Here is a 22022-nt window from a genome sequence, read left to right as displayed (position 1 = left end):
AGGGAAAAAAAAAAAAAAAAAGGAAGCCCTTTTAACCATCAGAGACCAGTAATTAGAGGCAGGGGTTGAGTTGGAGCATCTCCATAATTGTTTAAGTCCTCTTCACATGCCTGCCCGAAGCCCGCTTTCTTAATTTAGTAAAAGAGGGAGTGGGTGAATGGGGGTATAAATGCAGGGAACAGACCCTTTTCATCTGCAGAAACTTTGATCTTTCTTTTTTAACAGCGCAGAATAAAGGTGGTGTGTATAAGGAGTGTCTGTCTGATGTGCCAAGGTTCCCCCTAAACGTCCCTATTTGGATGCTTTGATGGACATCCCACAATTGAAAGAGCGTTTTGGAAGCCCTCGCTTTTCTGGGTTTGTCAGGGCTGAAACCTGCCAGAGCCCCTGCGTCTTGTGTTTGGTTTTTTTTTTCGCAGAGCCTGAATTGAAACATCTTCTCCCTTGGGCTCAAGCTGTGTCAGCGAGTGCAGGAGCCTTGACATGAATGATATTGAAATAGCAATGAAAGCCCCACAGGTGGTCTGTTCACATGATCTCACATCTTAGGGCCCCCTAATCGAGGCATTTTTGCTACAAATGTATCTGGTTTGGTCCCAATTAACCCAATGCGCTGGCAGAAGATGATAAACTGTAACCCAGCGTAGAGATAGATGCCTTTAATTTGCTGGTCAATGGTGACAGTGGGCTTTGTGGTGGCTGCTTTGTTCCTGTTTTACTCCTTCACACTCACACTGTAGATGTAAACCACGGAAGCTTCTTTTCAGCGTGCTGCAGACATGCGTCTTTTGGGAGTGTAAATCAGCCACATGAATCTTGCATCAGCGCTGTCAGCAAAGACACCAGGCAATGAAGACGGAAGTCATAACATAAAAAAGGACTTTTCTTAAACATTTTGCTTCCACGCAGCTCCTCAGCAGCTCTGAGTAGTTTCAGTGTTTGTGTCCAGTTACTGAAGATCAAGTTTGGGAGTTTTAATGATGTTGCTGTTCAGCTGAAAGTTTGCAATAACTCAGTTTATTAAGATTATAAAGTTGCGCTGCGTTCTGTTTTGGGAAGGGTTCTGCTGTTCGTGCTCTGGATCAGCTGCAGTTATTTTTCCATCAAATAGTCATGGTTGCTTTCAATCTTGCAGCTTGTTTTTCTGGTGTTTACCTCAAAAACCTCAGTCAGCCAGTGTGCAGCTCCATCTCTCACTGCCAGCCTCTTAGCAGGGACATTAATGTGCAGCCCCACCTAGTGGTAGAAGCAGCACTGCACACCTCCTTATACCTGTACACCTCTTCATTTAAAGTGACTATTAGCTGTTTTGTAAGTCCTGCGTTTTAATGAGAATTTTGTGACACATAAGTCAAAGTTTAGGAGCTTTTCTGATACCACATATCACCCCTGACCCGTCTTCACCCTGTAGGCAACAACCTGCCTCCTCAATCCAACTGTCCAGGCTCTTTAATGCAGCATGTCCTGGCTTTAATGAACAGCCTGTTTCTTCCACAGAGCTCATGAAGAACAGTTCAGTGCAGTTTCCAGGAGAAAGTCTGAGAGTGTTATTAAGAGAGGCTTCACACAGACAGGGCAGGGCTCTTCGAATGCTTGGGTATTAACTGCTAATGGTCTGAGTTTATGGTTTCTTTTTATGGGGACCCATTTTACAGCCATGCCACTTATCTGCTTTTGTCAGGGCTTGATCTCAACTGCCACTTGTGGGCCCATAACAATGGTACATACAGTTGTGGGTGGCGTCGCTGCATGGGCTGCATTGGTGCAGAGGTGTAACCTGGTCTGGTAGCAAATAAATCCATCAACCCATGCGTGAATCCAGGAGATGATCTTCTATGCAGCTACTCTGATTGAATCGTCTTCTTCCCCCATCGGTTCTCTGTGTACAGGTGTTAAAGCCTCATTTGTGCGGCCAGAAGGAACATTCTGACATGGTTGCCTATCAAATATTAATGGCGGTGTTTGATGAGAGGCAGACACAGAGGAGAGGAGAGGGGTGATAGGCAGGTCATGCCTTTTGATACTATTGATCCGGATGATGCACCTGGGAGAGGGATGTTTTTTCAGCTCTTAATGCATAAGAGGAGATGCTGCTGCTGACAGCATCTTGTGGTCTGTATTAGTTGTTTTTGTGCTCAAGATTATGGCAGACAGCTCTATCAGACCATATTTAGTGCTTTTAATTTGGGGTGCAGGATAGAAATGTTTTGGGTGACAACTCCATTAGGTGTACATGAGATTATATTAGGTAAGGTAAGGTATTTTTTCTCTGTCACACAATACATTTGTCAGAAGATGAACAATAGCACTAAAACCCCAGAGTTTCCGTGGGCGTTTTCTTCCATACATAAACTATAACAGTGACCTCGGGTTTCTGTGACCCACTTAGATGAATGTTGAAGCTTCTGACCTCCAGCTCAGGCACGTTATTCCCAGTTGGCCATTAAAGACAGCAGATGTTGGAAAATAGAGGGATTCGGCGCTCAGGCTTCGTGGTTATAGTTTCCAAGGGACTGGGACGTCATCGAAGCTGCCGCAGTTTGGTTTGCACATTTAAAACAGAGAGTTTAAGAAGATGGTTGAGGTTAAATAAAATAAAAAAGAAAAAGAAAAGTCAGTGTTGTCAGTCATGCAATATGCTTCACTTAAGCACTATGGCTGAGCCTAACAAAGATATCAGCAAAAATGGCCGGCTCCCTACTGGCACAGTAACAATGCCTTTGTGGTTTAGTAGTCCTTACAGTGCACCCCTGCTGCCTCTTCCAATCCAAAGACCCCCTACCTCAACACACACACACACACAGCGGCAGAACACTGTGTTCCCTCAGTCCTTCACTGACTGACTGACATGTACACAAAAGGAAAACTTCTTTCATCTGAGGCACTGAGTGTTTTCCCAGTTTCACTCAGAGCTCGGTCACATGGGGCGAGAACTCAGTCCAACCAAATGTGTCCCCACTCAGCGGTGAAAATGGGTGTGATGTCACAGCTCTGATGATAAATAAATACAATCAGACGATAAGCAGCCCGTGAGAGCAATGCTGCTGTTTAGAGTATGGGAGTGTAACATAAAGTGGACACTGTAATACAAACTGTAAGAATGTGCCATGTGTTGCTTTGTAAGAGAAATTAAATTCACACATAATATAATCTGCTGCATGTTTTGAGGTAAATATATTCTTTATTTAAAGCTCAATCCTATCAGTGGTTGTTAGTTAGTTCCTTGCAGTCTCAAGAGGTCAGATTACATAACATCAGACTGAATGACATCTCTTCAGTGATACTGTAATTTTACATCATCCACAAAGATAATTTAAAAAAAATAGCTTCAGTTACCTCCTTCCACTGATGGTTTGATGCACAGTTTGGGACTTTTAAGACTGGTTTAATATTGTTATTCACAATCATCTGCACAAGATATCAGAATGAGTTCGCTCTGCACAAGCCCCATGAAACAGATCAAAACTTCATTACATGCAATACCATATTCTGTCCACTTGAGGGAGCCATGAACCAAATGATTTCTTCTCTTTTTATAAGGTATGATAACAATTAGCAGAGTAAAGGCTGCAAAACTCCAGATCAGTCATTCATTATTTTACACAATAGCCTCCATATACATAGAAACTGATCATATATCAAAGTATGTAATGGACTATGCAGTGTTTTTAAGAAAAGGTGAATGTTTATTTCACTGTATTTGTTGTCACTGGGAGTTACTGGTCATTTGAATCGTCATTGTTCCTCCTGTGTAAGTGAAGACTACTGTGTGGCCCTGAGTTGGACCTTCATGCTGTAAGGTTGAGGAGACAGAGTGATCCCATAGACGGGGGTGTAGTCCGGCTGTCCTGCATCCTCGGGCCACAAGAACTTGAACTTCCTCAGCAGAGTCACCATGATGAGGAAGAGCTCCATACGAGCCAAACCCTCTCCGAGACACATCCGAGGACCTGAGACATGAGGCATCAGTAAGTCGTGTATGCTTCTTAAAATAGGAGGTTAAACACCGGGGTTTGGGCTCTCATACCTGCAGAGAAGGGCATGAAGGCCTCTGGTTTAACAAATTCTCCCTGCTCATTCAGGAAGTTTTCAGGGTTGAATTCATGAGGGAATTTCCACTGTCCCTCTTCAGTCAGCACAGAGTTCAGGTTTTGGATGATCAGTGTACCCTGAGGAGAAAAATAGGTCAAGAATTGCATTTATGTCACATGTTTTTTATGTGCTTCCTTCATGGACAAAATACTGATGTATCTGATTCTTTATGAAAGGAGCAATATATTATTAAATAACTGGCTTCCATTTATTTATCAGTGTTTCTCATTTTGTTTTCTTCTTTTCTTTAATTCTTTTTTGATTCTGTCCCTCTCTTTTCTTTGCATTGCTTATTCTTTTCTTTTTCTTTTCCAGCAAAAGCACCATTTACTTCTTGTTTAATTGTCCAAAATTCAAACATATTCAGTTCACAATTATTATATTATGGTGAAAAGCTTAAAAATGGCTGCTAAAAAACACCTAAAACCAGGAATTATGAAAATAGTTGATTTATTGTCAGTCCCAACTTATCCATTAATCAATTCATTGACTGTTTCAGCTCTAACAGCCTCTTTTTAATATACATTACTATCGACCGCTGTGTTACACCTGAAGACTGTAGATGGTTTAATGTAGTGAAGAACATTAAGGACACATGAAGACATGCATTTTATAGCCAACAAAGAAACCACCATTAGTCTTACCCTGGGTAAGAAATACCCTGTTAGCTCCGTGTCATTTGTTGTACAGTGGTAGACACTAAGAGGGACAGTGTTGGCTATCCTTTGGACTTCATGGATGACAGCCTGAAGTAAGAAAATACACAACATGTTCTTATGCTTTGTCAAACTGGCGAGAGGCCAGACTTCAGGCTTTAGAGGAGCTTCAACCACAACAAAAAGACCAGTAACCTTGCAGCAAGAAAACCTCCCATGAAGATGCTGACAGTGTCCGTTTCTTGAAAACAACAAAGCAAGACACTGGACCACACAGTTATGTAAAAAAGAATGAGGTTGAGAAGACTGCAGCGAATTAACTCCTATGTATAGCGCAGTTTACATTGTTGTGCCATCTTTGGCCACATATGCTACTCAAACCCATGTCTGCACATGAAATATGGAAACCATTCAGAGAAATCTGTCTGATAATGTACCTGCATGTAAGGCATGTTGTGTCTGTCCTCGTAGCTGGCATGATCCTTGTTTTTCAACACCTGGTCTATCTCCTGCTGACATCGCTCTGATAGACCGATGATAGATGAAGAAGAAGGATTATAATTAGAATTAATCATCAGAATTATTTTAAAGAACAGATCCCACAAAGAATGTACAGTAGTCAAACAATGTACCTTGTATGTATGGGCGGGTCATGAGGTAAAGGAAGCCAGTGAGCAGGGTGTTGGACGTAGTGTCAGTCCCAGCAAAGTGTAGATCCAGAACAACCATGATGAGTCGATCCTCACAAAAAGAGGAGCCATCATCACTCGCGCCTCCCTGATAAAAGAAGAGGAATCGTTTAGATTTTTGATTCCACGTTAAAGACGCTTTACTTGCGTGACACACACCTTATCCAGTTCATCCAGATAGCAGTCAAGGAAGTCTCGTGGTTGCCCAGGGACTCTGGTCTCTTTGTGCTCTGTGATCAGACGGGCTGCATATTTCTTACAAGTCTGAAAAACGAGAAATGTACATTTCTTTTTGAACAGGAGGGGAAAGTTCCAGAGGGACACGATGACAGTGTACTTGCTTAAAGCCATATGTTCTGGATTTGAAAATTTCAGACTTTGGTGACTCCCGAGTGGGAATGAAATAAGACAGCGTAGCACGTTGATAATGCTTGAAGGGAAAAATGAGAAGAAGTATGAATAGACCTACGTCAATGTTCTTAAATGCCTTCATGAAGGGCAGCGGCAGGTGACGAATCATGGGCACAGAGTCATACAGCTGGAAGGAAGGATTAAATGTTTTTTTGAAGTTACGTTCAGTTTCAAGTGAAAAGGTGAGACATTTGATATTCTGATATATTCTGAGCTTAATCTCAGAATCAGTAGGTTTTAATGTCACTTAAAATATTGCTTTTGCTTTAGAAACAGTATTCATCAGGCTTGGTCCCTTTTGAAATTATTATGAGGGGGAATTCACAAGGGTCTCCTACTTGTGGATGCTAATAGCCTACATAATGTGTGGTGAGCCAATGTTAACTACTCGCCTGCCTCCTGTGTCACAAAGCAGAAACTGGGTAATTTTGATGTGTAACACATTAAATGTTCCTAAAATATGGGAAAAGAACTAAAGTTGAAAGCTGGAATATCTATTTCAGTGCGCTGAACATTGACATTTACACAAACATGTTGTGACTCACCATGGCCCAGGGACCATTAGCGATCTTGGAGTTTTCTTTAAAGCATTGAACAACCACTTTGATGAAGTTGTCATCGTAGTCGTAACGTGTGCCAAACAGAACCTGGCAGATGATGTTGGAGGCCGCATTATGAAACATAACCTGGGGACTCAAGGTTGTACCTGTGATAGATGTTAACAGTGACACCGTGGTCTGGTTAGAACAGCACTTAATAAACAATGTGCTAACAGTGTGTGAGAGGTCGCACTGAGTGCACCCTTAAATGGCATACCAATGCTCTTTTCCAGTGTTTCTACTGTGTACTGTATCTCTCCCAGAATCCTCTGCTCCATGGACTGCTTCCCCAGACCAAAATTCCTAAAGGTCATTAGAGCAAAGCGACGATGCTCCTTCCAGCCAACGCCGTAATCTGCCAGAACCATTCCTATAACAGGTGTGTATACAGGCATGAGGTATCTTAAAGCAAAACTACATATCTTTTGCTGAGCTGCAGTCACAAATGGTATTTTTGAGATTTTAAATGGTAATATACACATTGCATGAAGTTAGTAGTAACACCATAGAGAATAGTCAAAACGTCAGCAGCCTGACTCAGCAATGTGCAGTTACACAGCATTATCTCCGTAAGGTTTGCCAGCATTAGTCGCCATTAGCTACCAGTCATACCAAACCAAGCTTAAAGCACCGGGTGCACTGAAATGATCATAGGTGCATTTTATTACTCATGACTTCAGCTTTTCATTTGTAGGAGGAAGAACGTACTATTTCTTCTTTCCAAGGTTTCAGAGTCTCACAGGTGATATTATTTGCTCTGTCCATTGACACCCCCACCTCTGTCTTACCTTGCTGTGTGAGTTCACTGACGAGAATGTCTCGGGGTCGCCCAGCAAAATCCACAGCCTTGGTCATCATGGCCTCTTTCATGGCCTGCACCCCGTTGATGACTACAGCCGGTTTTGGCCCAATGAAGAGACTGTAGACGTTCCCATAGCACTTCCTCAGCTGCGAAGGAGCATGAAACATTGCCAAATGCAATTGATCTGCTTTTAATTAACACCTAAGAAGAGGATTTACTTTTCAAAAAGCAGCTGCTAAGATTATAGATGCATTTCAATATTCTAGAGTGAATGGTCTGTCATCATCAAGTTTAGTTTACAGCCAATGAACCATACAAACAGCACTCTCAGAGAGGAAAGATTTTAACCATAAAACCAGTGGCCTTGACAGATGTTTTTATCTCAGCGTATCTTGAATGAATTAATAACTAACATTTATAGTGAGTCACATGTAGCCTTGAGGAAATGGATTGCTCCACCAATTCATAATATGCACAATCTAATTAGGTAACACAACACACTAATAGCCACTCTGCCATGGAGCTGATTACACACACTTGATACTCAGTGTGTGCTGCACCCTCCTGCTATGAATGTGTGTGGCTGATGATCAGTAGTATAACAATTAAAGGCAATGTTTGAGTCCCATTCCATTGTTGCTCTTACCCTCTCAAAGTCCCTCATGGGGTTGTCTAGGCTGAGGTTCAGCAGGTTCCCCAGTAATGGTAATGGAGGAGGTCCTGGAGGAAAGTTCTTGGGTCTCTGACATTTGAGACAGAGAATGAAGAGGGAAACACAGATCCATAGTAGGATGAACGAAAGAAACATAGTAGAATGGATTAAGCTGGTTTGAAGAGGCTAGCTGTATGACCGCTTTCTCAGCTCGCAGCTCTGCCTCATCTGGCTGTTTGAATGTAAATGAGAGAGCAACCAAACGCACACATAGAAAAACACAAAGGGGCAAGTTCTGACAGGCTTTCGTTTGCCTTGGTTATATGACCGCTGCATGGTGACAGCCCTTATGTTCCACATTCCCTCGTTGCTATAGCTGTTTTCTGTCAGGCAGCATAGGACAAACCTGTAACAGCATGAATGCTTTATTTCTCTGCATTCCACTTTACATGCAGCAACTGGCACAGGCCATGAAAACAATTATCATATGTATTTAGCTGGTATAATGCTAAAGGCTGTCTTGGACCACTGCCAAGAATGCAGCAAAATGTCCATACAAACGCTAAATGGGGCATTAGGGGAACGAACATGTAATCCACATTCTTGCTTGTTGTGGTTTGCAAAAAAAAGGACTCAAACCAGTCTGGTGTCTGATGCATATTCTATATTAATTTGTGTTTAATGAAATTATCCAGCACTGTTTCCATTATACTACTAATTTGCTATAGCAAGTTCTTCTTGAGAGAAGGTTCTCTAATTACATTTTTTTTGTCAACATAATGAAACATTTTTTAATGAGCATACTGCTAAACTGCAAAAAAAAAGTGAATCTCAGTCAACGGTTCAATTCTTCTGTCTTTTGTGTGTCAGCTGTTGTAATACAAGAAGAAGAAGAAGAACAATCGGGGGGAGACATTCCCCTTTATTTGTCACGACGGCACACGGCACACGAGGTGAAATTTAACTTCCGCCTTTAACCCATCCTGGTCGTCCTTCCTCCGCGGCAGACCAGGAGCAGTGGGACCCATCTTCGGCGTCACCATTGGTCAGGTGGTGATCTTCTTGCATGTTTTTAGTGGGGGTATGTTTTACGGAGGATACCCCAGGTGAACACGGGGAGAACATGCAAACTCCACACAGAAAGGCCCTCCTCGAGCAGCAGGCACCGAAGGCATGGTGGAAATTCGAACCCGGGACCTTCTTGCTGTGAGGCGACAGTCTTGCCACCGTGCCACCATGCCACCGTCCAGCAGTGGCAACTGAAGCATGAACAAACTTCTTCTTGGTTATGTTTAGATGCTCGAACTTGGTTATAGCAGGACCAAATCAGGGTTTAATCTTTAAAGGGTAACAGTGAATCTAAACACAAAACAGGGAATGTGGGGGCTCGATCGGGGCCCACGCCTCATGTTGCCCCAGGGCCACATAGCAGGTTAATCCAGGCCTGCCTGCCTGTCAGTCTGACCTATATGTCTGTATTTAAAAAAAACAGCTTTTCCAACCCTGGAGCCTCTCAATAATATCCTTGGAGCTGTAAGTTATTATCTGTCTCTAAATTTCATCTGCCTTGGCTCTCAAGAAGTCCTAAAATTATAGATTATACTATTAAACCCGAACAAAAGGAAAGAACTGCTGCTCGATAGAGCAAATTAAGTGACATTTCATTTCTTGTTGTCAGTAGGGGCCACTTCAAAAAATGTTTGGAAAATCTACAGCATAGACAATGCTTTAAGGTGTCTTCACCAGATTTCTTTTATTGAAAGAAAGTGTCACAACCAGAATGTTTTATAAAGATACAAATATTCCCATATCTCAGTGCCAGAGGGCATTTGATTTCAAGTGTTGCATTCATTATATGTCAGTATTTCACATTTTGCGTCACTGGAGGGCAGCATGATTTCAATCTGCAGCGTTGGTGAAGGCACTACAACACAACAGATAGGATCAAATAAGAGTAGCAGTACAATAAAGTGCCTTGAAAAGTTGTCATATTAGTTTCAAGAACTGGCTGATCACAATTGAGCATCAACGAGTGAAACACATAGAAACATAAGAGGAGATCACGCAAATTATCAAAAGATATTTCTCTCATAAAGAAACGAACTTTACATATAATTATGTATGAAACTGTACATAGAAAATGTTACTGGAATATGACTTGCTATGAGAATTAGGTCCTGATGGGTTTTTTTATCGGACAATAAATGGAAATATAAAGGAAGTCAATGGCAAAGGAGCATACAACATTGAATATTTGTATCTGTAAGAATTACAACAAAAATAGCACCTAACAGACTTTCACTTCCTGATAGTTCCATTTTACAATAAAAGTTACCAGAACATTTAAAATCTGCCCAGACCTTACAGTACAGAATACCAATAAACGCAAGTGTAACTCAGTCCAGCTTTGGCTTTTACACCAAACACTGGGTGTATAAGGGAGGTGTGACACCATTAGACCTGCTGTGGTCTGACAAAAACCCCCTGTGGTCACACGTATGACAGTCAGGGTGCAGCACTCAGTAGATAGGTGAGATATGAGGCCAAGAGCTTTTGTTGTCGCCTTCAAAGAGACCGCAAGAGGAGGAAGATCAAGAGCTATCCATTTACACAGAGACCAACCCCTCGGCTATAGAGCTGCAGATGCAACTGTGATGCCACTGATTTACTGTGAGAGTCTCCTCACAATCACCTGTAGAAAGTAGTCCAGAGATTTCAAAACAGCTAACAGGGAAACCTGGAAACATGTCAGGAACAAGTTAATAAACAAATTAAAGCAGCCGACTGTATATACTGGCTATAACTGACATGTGTCACAGTGGGAGCTTCTGTCTGACCCACATCAATATGAGCTTTGATCAAGGTGAAACCAAAGCCACAGCAAGCAGAGCACAGATATCCTGAAGGGCATCAGGCAGCACAGCTCCTTTGCAAAGCTCCGCTGTGCTCTATTTCTAGTGACGGTGTACGTTAAGGTTTGTATTCCTCCTAAGCTGCGAGTAGCCCTGAAATAGAGTGACAAGCTGTCTCCATAAATACAGAGCCCCTATGGGGAAACATAATTGCTTTGTGAGCCTATGCTGGCTTTGGGGGCCTTCATAGTGTCCTTCTCTTCTGACGACGGAATCCTATTCCATTCTGTGAGCTTGATAACACCACCTCAGCCAGATTGTTGCCTTTCATTTCAGCCTGACCCTCCTATTCTCCATAAAGGTCACTCAAGTATTGGACCTAGAAGCTGCTCATGTCCTTTGACCCCAGTGATCCAAACACAAAGAAGGGCTCTATAGTAGTATCATATAGACTGACTGTCAAGGGAGGTGGGGGGCTGTATATGTGGGGCAGGTCAAGGCCTGTCTTTGTTTATGCACAGTGTGTCTGGGAAGGTGGGGGTAGAGTCAACTAGGGAAGAAACAGGTGGGCTGCACTCTTTTAGATTTTCTCAAGGTTGAGGGTTTACAAGGACACTCAAGGCTGGAGTTTCCTGTCATTCTTGACTTGTTTTGTTAAGAGAGGTCATATTGATGACTTGAATTCTTGTTGTTTTGCATCACTCAGCCAGGGCTCTTCTAAGGAAATGTGATCTGAAGGTTTGATAAAATCACAGCAAATATGATAATGCCTCAGGAGTCTAAGGAGTCTGGTGAATGCGTTGCAGTTTCGGAATCTCCTCAAGTCAGAGTGCAGTCTGCATCATTAAACGAGGTAGACTGCATGACAGGATGTCAGCTCCATTAGCTGCTCCCACTGTGTAAGCCTTGGGGTACCTCTGTGTCTGTTTCCTATTTTGCCCCCACAACTATCTGTGCCATTCTTGTTCAAAAATAACCTGGAAATAAAGCAATCCAACCTTCTCAATCACACCCACTCTGCTCTTTTCTCTTGCCCGTCGTCATTGGTCTGTAGTTCTGCGTTTCTACCTAGCTCAACCATCGTATACTGACCCATCCTTCTGGTACAGATTGCTGTTGCTGTAGAGACTTCTCCAATGGGTCCTGCTGACCCCCGAGAGAATGACCCAAGGTCACGTCTGGGTGGAGGTGGCGGTTTGAGTCGACTGCGTTTGCTAACACGAATGGATCTGGGTGTTCCCATTGGCTCTGGGGGGCAGAGAGCCACCTCACTGCCATTCCTCTCCGGAGCCTCCTCTTGGGAAACAGAGTAGCCGTTGTTCCCATTGGTGTTGCACCCTGGAGGTACTGGAGAGCATGGAAGAGAGGAGCGCTCCACACAGGCTGGATCCTGACCTAAAGCAAGCACTCCTCCTCCACAAGAGCCCTTGCTGCCTCGCCTTTTCCGGAAACTCCCTGTCTGACCAGCCTCTACCTCTAGATCCTGCTGAGCCAGGGAGGTGTTTGGGTCTATTGCTCTGGAGGCACCTGCAGCTGAAAGGAAACACTGCTCTTCTTCATAAATCTTCTCCACCATCACCTTCCTCTTGCTCTTCTGCATCACAGAGCGCTTGATGGCACAGATGAAATCCAGCACATTTAGGAAAAGGGACAGAGCAGCCACACCAAGCATGAAATTGAGCATCACGGTCTTCTCAGTGGGCCTTGAGATGTAGCAGTCCACCTGGGTAGTGCATGGTGGATGCTGGCACAGGAACCTCCTCGGGATGTAGAAACCAAAAAGATAATAGTGAGCTGCACCAAACCCTGCCTCCAGCAATGTTCTGAACATCAGATGAAGGATGTAGGCTCCCGTGAAGCACTGGGCCCACACTCGCTCAGCCACCTTCTTGTTTACAGACGTCTTGCTGAATGACTCCTGGCGGCTCTTGAACAGCGGCAAGGCTTTGATGTGACCCAAAGAGTTCAGGTCCATGGTGAGGCCATTCGAGACCTTATGGACCACGTAGATAATAAAGATGAGGTAGGGGAGACACAAGGTGATGAGCTGCACCAACCAAAAGCGAAAGAGAGAGATGGGAGAAAATAGATCATAGCACACATTGGCACAGCCGGGCTGAATGGTGTTACACACAAATCGCTCCTGCTCATCCTGGTAGAGAGGATAACCAGCAAAGAGGAGGATCAGGATACGGAGGAAGATCATCACAATGAGCCACACCTTACCTGAAAAATAAGCACCATGGTATTAAAAATGGGATGAATTAAGGTGTAGCAAATTTTGCACAGAACTCAAGACTGAAGAAATCAGCAATAAGTGGCTGTTTGAAATGTCTCCTTGAGGTTTATAGCCCTGTAGAAAAGTCCAGATATTTCACACAAACATAATAGATAACTTTATGTACACCGATCAGAAACCAGTTACTTTGTCAGGGAAGTCAACTCACCCATCAAAGTGATGCTGTGATTGACAGAGATAAAGATGACCTCAGAGGCACTTGATCCTGCCATGCTTGCTGTGCTCAAGGCCCTCCAAATCTACTGGTCTTCGAGTCCCTGGCCACGAGGTAAACCCTCAAACCAGCTCCTCTCTCCCTATCCAGCCACCTCTCCTTTACCCTTTCCACTCAAGGGCACAGTGGCTTCCAAGTAGCACAATAACCTCCAGGTTGACGGACACAAAGTTCCCAGAGCAGTCCAACTCTCTCTCTCTCTCCTAGAGGGAATAAGAGCCAGGTTCCAGTAGAAATTCAGTCTGATCCATCTGAGTCACCCTCTCTCTGAAAGTCTGAACCAAAACATGCAAATTACCTCTTCCTCTGTCCCCTTCAGACAACTATCTGTCCTCAGACAACAGAAGACAGGACTGAGCCCCATTGTGGGTCTATTCTTAACACACTTCCAAAGGCACGTCCCCGTCCTGGCATTGCAGAGATATTTTGGTGCTGCTGGTCGTCCTTACAGGAGAGTAACAAGCCTCCAGGCTTACTCATTCTAAATTGCTGTATTAAGTTCTCAAGCACAATGGCAAGCATGTTCAAACTGGCTGCTTCATAAAAATACAAGCGCTTACTGCTGAATCTTCCGGTGATGAATCAAGATAATGTGTAGATATGCAGGCTGTGGATTGGCTCCCATGAAATGTAAGTAGGCTGTAAACTGCATTTTCCCACAGCTGACACCAGTTTGACTGAAAAGAGCCTACTGTGTAGTCATTTAATATGGGTATGGAATAAAACTACATCTAATTATTAATCTTACATACAGCAGAAGTTCATAAAATGGTCAAGGAACTAGATTTACACCATTCAAACTTTTGATAACATGAGTTAAATTAAAAACTTCAAATTAGCTTCTCTTCTGTACTTCAACATTGTGCAGATTTCGCTCATAAAATGATTTTACAGGAGAAATCAGCTCCGTTCTCACATGTTGCATCCACCCCCACTCATAGACAAGGTCTCTGCTGGGACACATGGCTAAAGCTCGGCTTGGCTCATAATCACCACAGATCAATGGTTATTAGCACTTCCATACTGGTTCACAGTAAGAGTCCCACATGGCTCGTTTTGAATGGCTGACAAAGCTAAGACTGGGAATATATAATGGAGTCTGTTGGAAACAAATAGTGTGTGAAATTGAACTTTTGACTTGGTTACACAGGACAGACAATGATTTATTTAACTGGGCACTGTAGCGCTGACATTTCATATGAAGGGCAGTGAATGTTGTTCAGCACTGGGAAACTTTGAAAGGGGTGATGAGCAATGCAACAAGTGAGGGCAGAGTTTTATTAACAAAAGTAATTATAGGCCATATGTTAAAATAAATAAATAAATAAAAAAAAAAAGTTTAGCAAAAAGCAACTCAAACTTGAACAAAAACCCCAAAATGAAACCTTAAGCCTTGCAGCAAACTGCTCCTCTCACTCCCAATACAGAGGAGTGACAGGCACTATTAGTGAGCTAGTTCAGGGAACCGGAGGACAGCTCAGGGCTTGTGCCGTTTCTATTCACGAACAAATAATTCAAAATATAAAACTATGTGAGGAAGAGGATGACTGGCACTGTGCCCTCTGCAGCCTCATTAAAGTGGAATGTACCATCTACTCAGGTAAGCACAATGTGAGTGAAACAGGTACGACTATTCCAACCCTAACTGATTTCAGACAGTCAGTTACAGCAACATCAGCATGTAAAGTCGGCTATTGGCACACACAAGCTCCCACTTAAGTACACCAAATTTAATATGGCAACAGTTTTTGAACAGTTTTAAACTTCCCTCTGCTACTTGAAAGTGCCCGCTTACTGATCACAGCATAATGAGTCGAACCTGTTTTCACTTTGACTGGTGGAGCAGATGACCTGCAGCCACACACAAAGACATTTCAGGAAGGAATATCTGCCCTTCAGATCATGGATGACTATGTCTGTAATAGACTGCGAATGCCGTTTGTGGCTGTGTTTGAGGCCATATTGGCAAAACTTACCAAAAGAACGCTTTTCACCCTCCTCCATTTCCCCTTTGACTCCAGCTGCAGAAACCAGTGCCATCTCCATGCTGCCATTCCCCACCTGTCCAGAAGCTTCTACCTGAGAGATTTCTCGCCTCAGTCATTAGCTGATTATCCACCTGATCCTACAGTTGTTCCTCATTTCCGCATTAGCAATGGGGGGGATTAGCATAATCATAAGATGAGCTTCTGTTAGTGCTTTAAAAGCCTGTCCCTTGTATCAATGCACAGGTGTGACACAAACATCCCAACCAGTGACGTGAGGTGAGGTTCATGACTGGTGAGGCACTGACTCCTCTGGAGTCGGATGTAAAAAATATATTTCAAATTTGACCTTAATTGAAACATTTAGTTGTTTTAAAAGCTTTTAATTATGCTTTAATCAATTCCACACTGTTCAACAATATGATAGCAAGAAAAACAAAAGAATATTTAATATAAGGTCAAATTCGATTTTTTTAAATTTGAATTTTTTTTTTTTTTTGCTGATCTCTCTTTTTTTAATTAAAATTGAACACTCACTGTCGCCCTCTGCATAGGAGAGCACGCAGCGACGTGCAATGAGTTGATGGAGCTCAGCACTGCCACCCATCAGTACGGTACAGCTCATCACTGCATCACCTCACCCTTAAGAGAGAATCGGGGGGAGACATTCCCCTTTATTTGTCACACACACGGCACACGAGGTGAAATTTAACTTCCGCCTTTAACCCATCCTGGTCGTCCTTCCTCCGCGGCAGACCAGGAGCGGTGGGCTGCCATCCAACTGGCACCCGGGGACCCAGTTCCTTGTGTCACCATTGGTCAGATGGTGATCTTCTTGCATGTTTTTAGTGGGGGTATATTTTACGGAGGATACCCCAGGTGAACACGGGGAGAACATGCAAACTCCACACAGAAAGGCCCTCCTCGAGCAGCAGGCACCGAAGCATGGTACCCTTCCACGTACTTGAACAGGAAATGTGTAAATTTAGCGATTTTGACTATAGAAATGTTGAAATCATACAGAAAACAAATTTATAGAACAGTCATGAGCTTAAGTCCGAATTTCACCCTCTTAATGATCGCACATTTCATCATGTTAGAGTTGCACTAAATGATATTTTATATGAACAATTGGTGAAATACACTGAATGCTGCCTATCCAGCACCAAACAGGGAGACACACAGTTAGCTGATATCTGGTTAGCACAGTGCAGCATGTTTTGGTGGAGACCTAAACACAGTTTATATTGCTCCATGTCTGTTGGAGGTGTGAATTGGTAGCAATTTATCAAAATCAATATGGCTAGCGGTAAAATAGTTTCAAAACTTCCCTTTATTTTGTACATTGAGCAAGACTAAGAAGTTAGTCGCTATCGTCTGAGTGACGATGGTGTGGAGTGACACGTCCTCACTCGAGACCACGTTGCATAGAGAGTGAAGCTGGACTTCACGGAAGTAAAGTGACAGCACAACAAAAGATGACAGATTGGGGGGGCTCATTAAACCAAGAGATGTGGTTTCAAAGGTTTGGTTTTGTGTCTGTGTACAGTATTTCAAAAGGAAGTGTTTGATGTAGCTCATGAGAGATGTTTTGCAATTGCTCTCTCTAAAGCTCACAGCACCTCTTTGCTGCATTGAATTGACTTGTATGGCAATTACCAGAGCAGCGATTGAAATGCAAATCAGGGCTAATACGGAGGATTAAATGTGTCCCTCAGTGACAACATGGCAGAGTGTAATCTCTGCATTACCACTTGCTCTAAACCATTTAAATGGTTCTTTCTGGGAGAAGGAACCCAGCTGGGTCACATCGGTGGTACAATAAAGTACATATGGAAATATTGAGTTAGCATTGTTATCTCACTCACCATGAGTGACGCGTGTCTGCTGCTATTAACTCTTCCACTTTGGGTGAACTGATCCTTTAGATTAAACAAAAGACATACACAGGGCTTATTCCAACATTTTAAAGTTTAATTCTTGCACAGGGTTTTCTAAACATTGCTTCGGAAGAGAAGGGTTGGGAGCAGTTCCATAAATCATAGTTGAAAACATACAGAGAAGAAGAGAGAACGCAGAGAGAGATGTGAGTTTGGCAAACTGAGAACATGAACCTCATGATCGAAAAAGAAAAGAATACACCGACAGTAACGACAGAATACAGTACAACTTGTTGAAAAGATCAATCGATGACAAAAAAAAAAAAAAAAAAGTAAATGGTCACAGCTACAGCAGTTGACTGATGTTAGCGCGGGAGATCGTCATGATCAAAGCTGAATATGTGAAATCCAAAAACTGTCGTTGGAGAGAGGAAGAAAACTTAAGAGAAAAGTAAAACTCTATGCAGAGGTAGAGTTCAGTGCACAAGGCTATGACACACACCTAGTAACCATCCGACAGAACACCACGGGCCCAAGGTCTCTGCCGTCAGACATGATTTCCCACCTCAGGACTCACCACAGTTGACCACATGGCATCAGCGCTTACTTCTGGGTCTAGAAAGCACCAGACAGGGCTGTTTGCGCGCACACACACACATACAATAAATAGCATATACAATCTTTGAACACCTCTAAGAGTTTGAACTCACGACAGCAACTCCAGTAACATTACTACATGTTGCACTTTATGTTCCACTCTGTCAGAGCACAATGCAAATCAACCGTTCTCTTCCCGACTCCCGACGCCTTCCCATGTACTTCATGTGCATGAAGGCTGAGCAACACGCCCAACGCCATCGTCCTTCATTTCTCCACGACTTTGGTACGGTTCTGTCCCTCCTCACACCTGCTGCTCACAGTTGGAAATCTCACTGACCTGACTGACTGACTTATTCTCCAGTAGCTTGACAAACAACAGAAGGTAATTCTCAGACGTGGAAGTTGCCAATGAAATGCACAAAATAACCGAGAGTACTGAAGGAGGGTGCACGTGGCACATTTGAATTTAGACCTTTTTCTGACCTATGAAGAAAAACGCATCTAATAAAGCTGTTTTTGTGCCTTTTTCAGACATTTTCACGTTACGTCATGAAACTTTTAAAACAGTTTACTGCCCATTTCAGGAATGTAGTGGAGGAAAATGTGAGTCCAGCTGACCTTAAGACAACACTATTATTAAATTTATCTAATAGAAGCGTTGATTCACGCTTTTATCGACCCATTCAAATTTGAAGACTCGAACCTTTGAGCCAATTAAACTCAGTTCTTTCACACCTTTAGCCTCGACTACAGCCATGGACATTTTTGCATTCCTGACTGAAGAAATGTCAAGAAAAGAGCAAACCAGGAAGTGATTTGTTCATGAAAAAAAAAACATTCACTTATTTCCAGTAAAAGCAAGATACACAGCCCTGAATGACAAGTTTTCTAAAAGGTTGTCAAAAAGGTCAGACAGGACTGAATCCATCAATAAATAATATTGTTATGTGAAATAAAAATAAGTATAAAGCTGCAGTCTTTTCAGACGGTAACAAAGCAGAAAGCTATTTATATTGATCCTTCACTACCAATCAGTCGATCTAAATTAAATCTTATTTATTTTTCTCGTCTACTTATCTTTCACCAACTCATTTCTGGATTTAGTCTCGGCACACAGTTAATCATTTCTCTGTTCCCTATTTTTCCTCCGTAATCAAGACAACAGTGTGGCTATCAAAGCTTAACTGAAACATCAAGTGGCTGAATCACGGACGTATTTAACGGGCTGACACAACAGCATCACTCCAGCCAATTTGTCCCAGTGGCCATTCGCAGCAGTGCAATGAAAAAAAAAAAAGGCTTTCATACCAACCGACTGGAGGAGGAAGGACAAAGCTTTATACACTAATTTACTTAAACAATGGACAATACTATTTATTGATAAATTCACTTAAGACGCCATTTCCGACTCGCTGGTAAACCTTTACTACATTTTGTCAGTTACAGGGCTCCATAAAAAATAAGCATCATCACTCATCTGGCAAATCTTCCACAAGATAGGCTTAAAAAAAAAATCTTAAAAAATGATTACAAGTCATAAAATAAGCCTGAATTGTCTTGTATTATACCACAAATAGTATGTAATACAGAAATCTTGGCATTTTCTGCAGTGTGAAAACATTGTAACAACAAAACAGACAAAAAATATTAAGTGGCGTCTCCCATTTAAATCTTAATACTTAATCTTTGCCTTTACTTGATTTGTCATAGGATCAAGGAATCAAACATCTTTACCGTCCCGCTCACGTCCAGTAAAAACCGACCCAATATAAATATTCTAACATGTTTCTGTTTTTTTTACAGTACGACCTCAGTCTACAGATTTTGCACACTTGCGCTGTATTTACACTGTACAGAGACAATTTAGCAAAATGTATACAATCTACCTTTTTATAAGCAGAGTTTGAATTGTCACTTAATGCTTTTTCATTCATTTCGGTCCTCTCCAAAACAACAGAAAACAAACCCTGAAGAATCATGCTTTTAGTGGCTCCTAGATGTCCATATTTCATTTGTGCTGTTTCTTTGTAAGCTGGAGGAACTATACAAAATGTTAAAGAAAAAAAAAAAAATACTTCAGTTATTTGTTCTATTCCTCCAGTAGAAAGGGGAGAAGTGTTAAACTAGCTTATTACAGGCACCACAGGTCAGGACAATGGCAGTGAAGTAAGTACAACATAAGCTCTACAGTATGTCTCACATCTGGCTGCGTAGTGGCCCACTGTCCTCCAGTCCGTCCTCTCCCAAGTACGCATGCTTCATCGTATTTAATCGCGACAACAAAGCAATGCATGGATATTGCTTCAGGTGAACAGCTGTATTTGAACGGTGGCTGGATGGCCTCGCTGTAAGAGAAACTGTTCTGTTGAAGGAGTTGATTTCCCAGGTCCTGTAAAAGCGCCCTTGAGCTTGCTTGGCTCTCTGAATGACAGCTTCATTTAGATGGCTACAATGTACACATGTACATAAATGAATACGCGGTGGAATAGTTTGTCGAGGAGGGCGAATGATATGTAGTCCAGTCAATTATATAAACTGTACACTCAAGTGAACGCCGGAATGTACGCGTCTTTCCTTTGTGTATGCTTGGATCTGCCAGCAGAGGTTTCTGCTGGATGGGAATGCAAAACGACAGAGAAACACCAACAAAACACAGACACAAACTGAGGAATTGAGCAATTAAAAATGTGCCTGTAAGCTGTCAAAAAAAATCATCTCACGCTTCAGCTAAGAAACCGAAGCAGAAGATTCAAATCAAAGGAATGTACACGGCCTCCCTCCGTCGACCTCAGAGGGAATTATGGAACGCTGCTGCCGCCGTCATCTGTCACGTTTCGCATGAAGCTTGTTCTTCTTTTCCCACCTTCACACAGTCTCTCACATTGCCAGCGGTGTTTCTGTTTGGCCTCTTCTTTTCTTCAGGCCTTCATCCCGGCAACTTTCACTCACACACTTGAGTTTGGTTCAGCTCAGCTGTTTGGTTCAGTGCAGGCAGCCAGTGGGACTTCTTTTATGTACAAAAACCAGAGAGGGTGCAATCGCACTTAGAAAAGTGCTAGATTGTGTGTGTGTGAGGGGGGTGTGTGTGTGTGTGTGTGTGTATTCCAGACAGCCCGACTGATCCACAGGACTGCTGCCCACCTGGTTTGCCTTCTCACCAGGCAGTAATAGAGTACAGTACGTCTGACAGGTGTATCTCCGTGCGTCAGGCGGCCAGTGTTAGGAAATGATGGCCGGACACCACCGCACCACCGTCAGGTTGTCTGCGCTCACCGACCGCTTCTTGGCTTGTTTCCTCAAGTCCTTGTATTTGTCATCACACAACCGTGAGATGGCCTGAAAGTCACAACATGAGACACAAATGAGAGACAAAGCCTACCCTTTGGTTTATTGAGAGTGACTGAGGCGACAATCTCAACAAAACACAAGAGCACCGTCACCTAAAAATAACCAGATCTGAGCTTTCACAACATGATCTGAGGGCAATCAACAGTCTGAAGACAACGTGATTCCACCATAAAACATGAAATAAATAAAGCAAAAATGTTCATTTACATCTAAAAACCAAAAGTATAAAATTCTGCTTCCCCCTACACATCCGCAGTCCACCCACAGAGGTGTTTTCACTTTCATGTTGTGTGATTAAGCCTCTTCTCGGGACTGTGTGGGAGTGTACAAACTGGGCTTGATTGGCATCTCGCTCTCTCGCTCTCTTGTTGCACCTGTTAGTGTGGCTCCTTGTCGTTCTAATTGGTCGATAGAGTTTTGAGACATCACACAAACGCAGACTTATTTCTACTTGCATAAATCAAGTATTTATCTAGTACATTAGTCCAATAACACAAGTACAGAGCAAATATATGCACCATTTTCACAGCCGGCATTCTGACTTATCATAGGTGAACTAATAACATTAACAAATGCTCTGATCCATTCAGTGTAAGTAAGCCATATCTGTGAAACATCATGCATAATACTAAGGCTTTGACAAGATCTATTTTGGTCAAACTGAGAATCTTTTGGACAGGGGAAAAAAAAAAGGACGCATCTGCCAACATCATCCGATCATCACTGAGTGCTGCTGAGATTTCAAACACTAACCGCAGTAAAGCAAGAAGGCAGGAAGAAGCAGATGTTGAGGCAGTGAAGCTAATTACTCAACAACACAGCCCCACACCCCGTCCTTCACCCAGCAGATGATCTACAGTCTGTGTGCATGCGTGTGGAGCCGAGGCACCTCAAAATGCTAATTAGCGGACTGGCCTCGGTTCACTGTATTCCACATCTTCAG

The 22022-nt window shown here is 42.7% G+C and overlaps 3 protein-coding genes across 10 annotated transcripts in view; all 3 read right to left on the bottom strand.

Annotated features, from left to right (window-relative positions):
* Positions 1-3762: 3762 nt before the first annotated feature.
* Positions 3763-8057, bottom strand: LOC143339938 (cytochrome P450 2F2-like). 2 transcript variants are annotated; one of them, XM_076761501.1, is made up of 11 exons: positions 7896-8057; positions 7236-7395; positions 6665-6817; positions 6394-6554; positions 5907-5975; positions 5595-5701; positions 5381-5514; positions 5186-5271; positions 4737-4838; positions 4028-4169; positions 3763-3950 (listed from the first exon to the last, which is right to left on the bottom strand). In XM_076761501.1, exons 1-11 carry the CDS (start codon positions 8055-8057, stop codon positions 3763-3765), a joined length of 1464 nt encoding a protein of 487 aa, XP_076617616.1. The 2 variants fall into 2 exon arrangements, with proteins under 2 accessions (XP_076617616.1, XP_076617615.1); XM_076761500.1 differs by having other exon boundaries at positions 5381-5525; positions 5597-5701.
* A 3702-nt stretch (positions 8058-11759) lies between these two features.
* gjd4 (gap junction protein delta 4) lies at positions 11760-13264 on the bottom strand. Its single transcript, XM_076761083.1, has 2 exons — positions 13201-13264; positions 11760-12979 (listed from the first exon to the last, which is right to left on the bottom strand). Exons 1-2 carry the CDS (start codon positions 13262-13264, stop codon positions 11760-11762), a joined length of 1284 nt encoding a protein of 427 aa, XP_076617198.1.
* A 3946-nt stretch (positions 13265-17210) lies between these two features.
* ccny (cyclin Y) overlaps positions 17211-22022 on the bottom strand; it is a 37134-nt gene continuing 32322 nt past the window's right edge. For 6 of the 7 annotated variants that reach the window (XM_076761385.1, XM_076761384.1, XM_076761382.1 and 3 more), the window contains one exon: positions 17211-21067. In XM_076761385.1, coding sequence (XP_076617500.1) covers positions 20951-21067 — 117 coding nt within the window. In that variant the 3' untranslated portion in view covers positions 17211-20950. The remainder of the gene's footprint in view (positions 21068-22022) is intronic. The other variant, XR_013079381.1, reaches the window with a different exon arrangement.

Source organism: Chaetodon auriga, chromosome 21, assembly GCF_051107435.1.
Source record: "Chaetodon auriga isolate fChaAug3 chromosome 21, fChaAug3.hap1, whole genome shotgun sequence".
Classification (NCBI taxonomy): domain Eukaryota; kingdom Metazoa; phylum Chordata; class Actinopteri; order Chaetodontiformes; family Chaetodontidae; genus Chaetodon; species Chaetodon auriga.
Note: the sequence above shows the minus strand (reverse complement) of the source record. Positions and strands in the feature narration are given on the sequence as shown.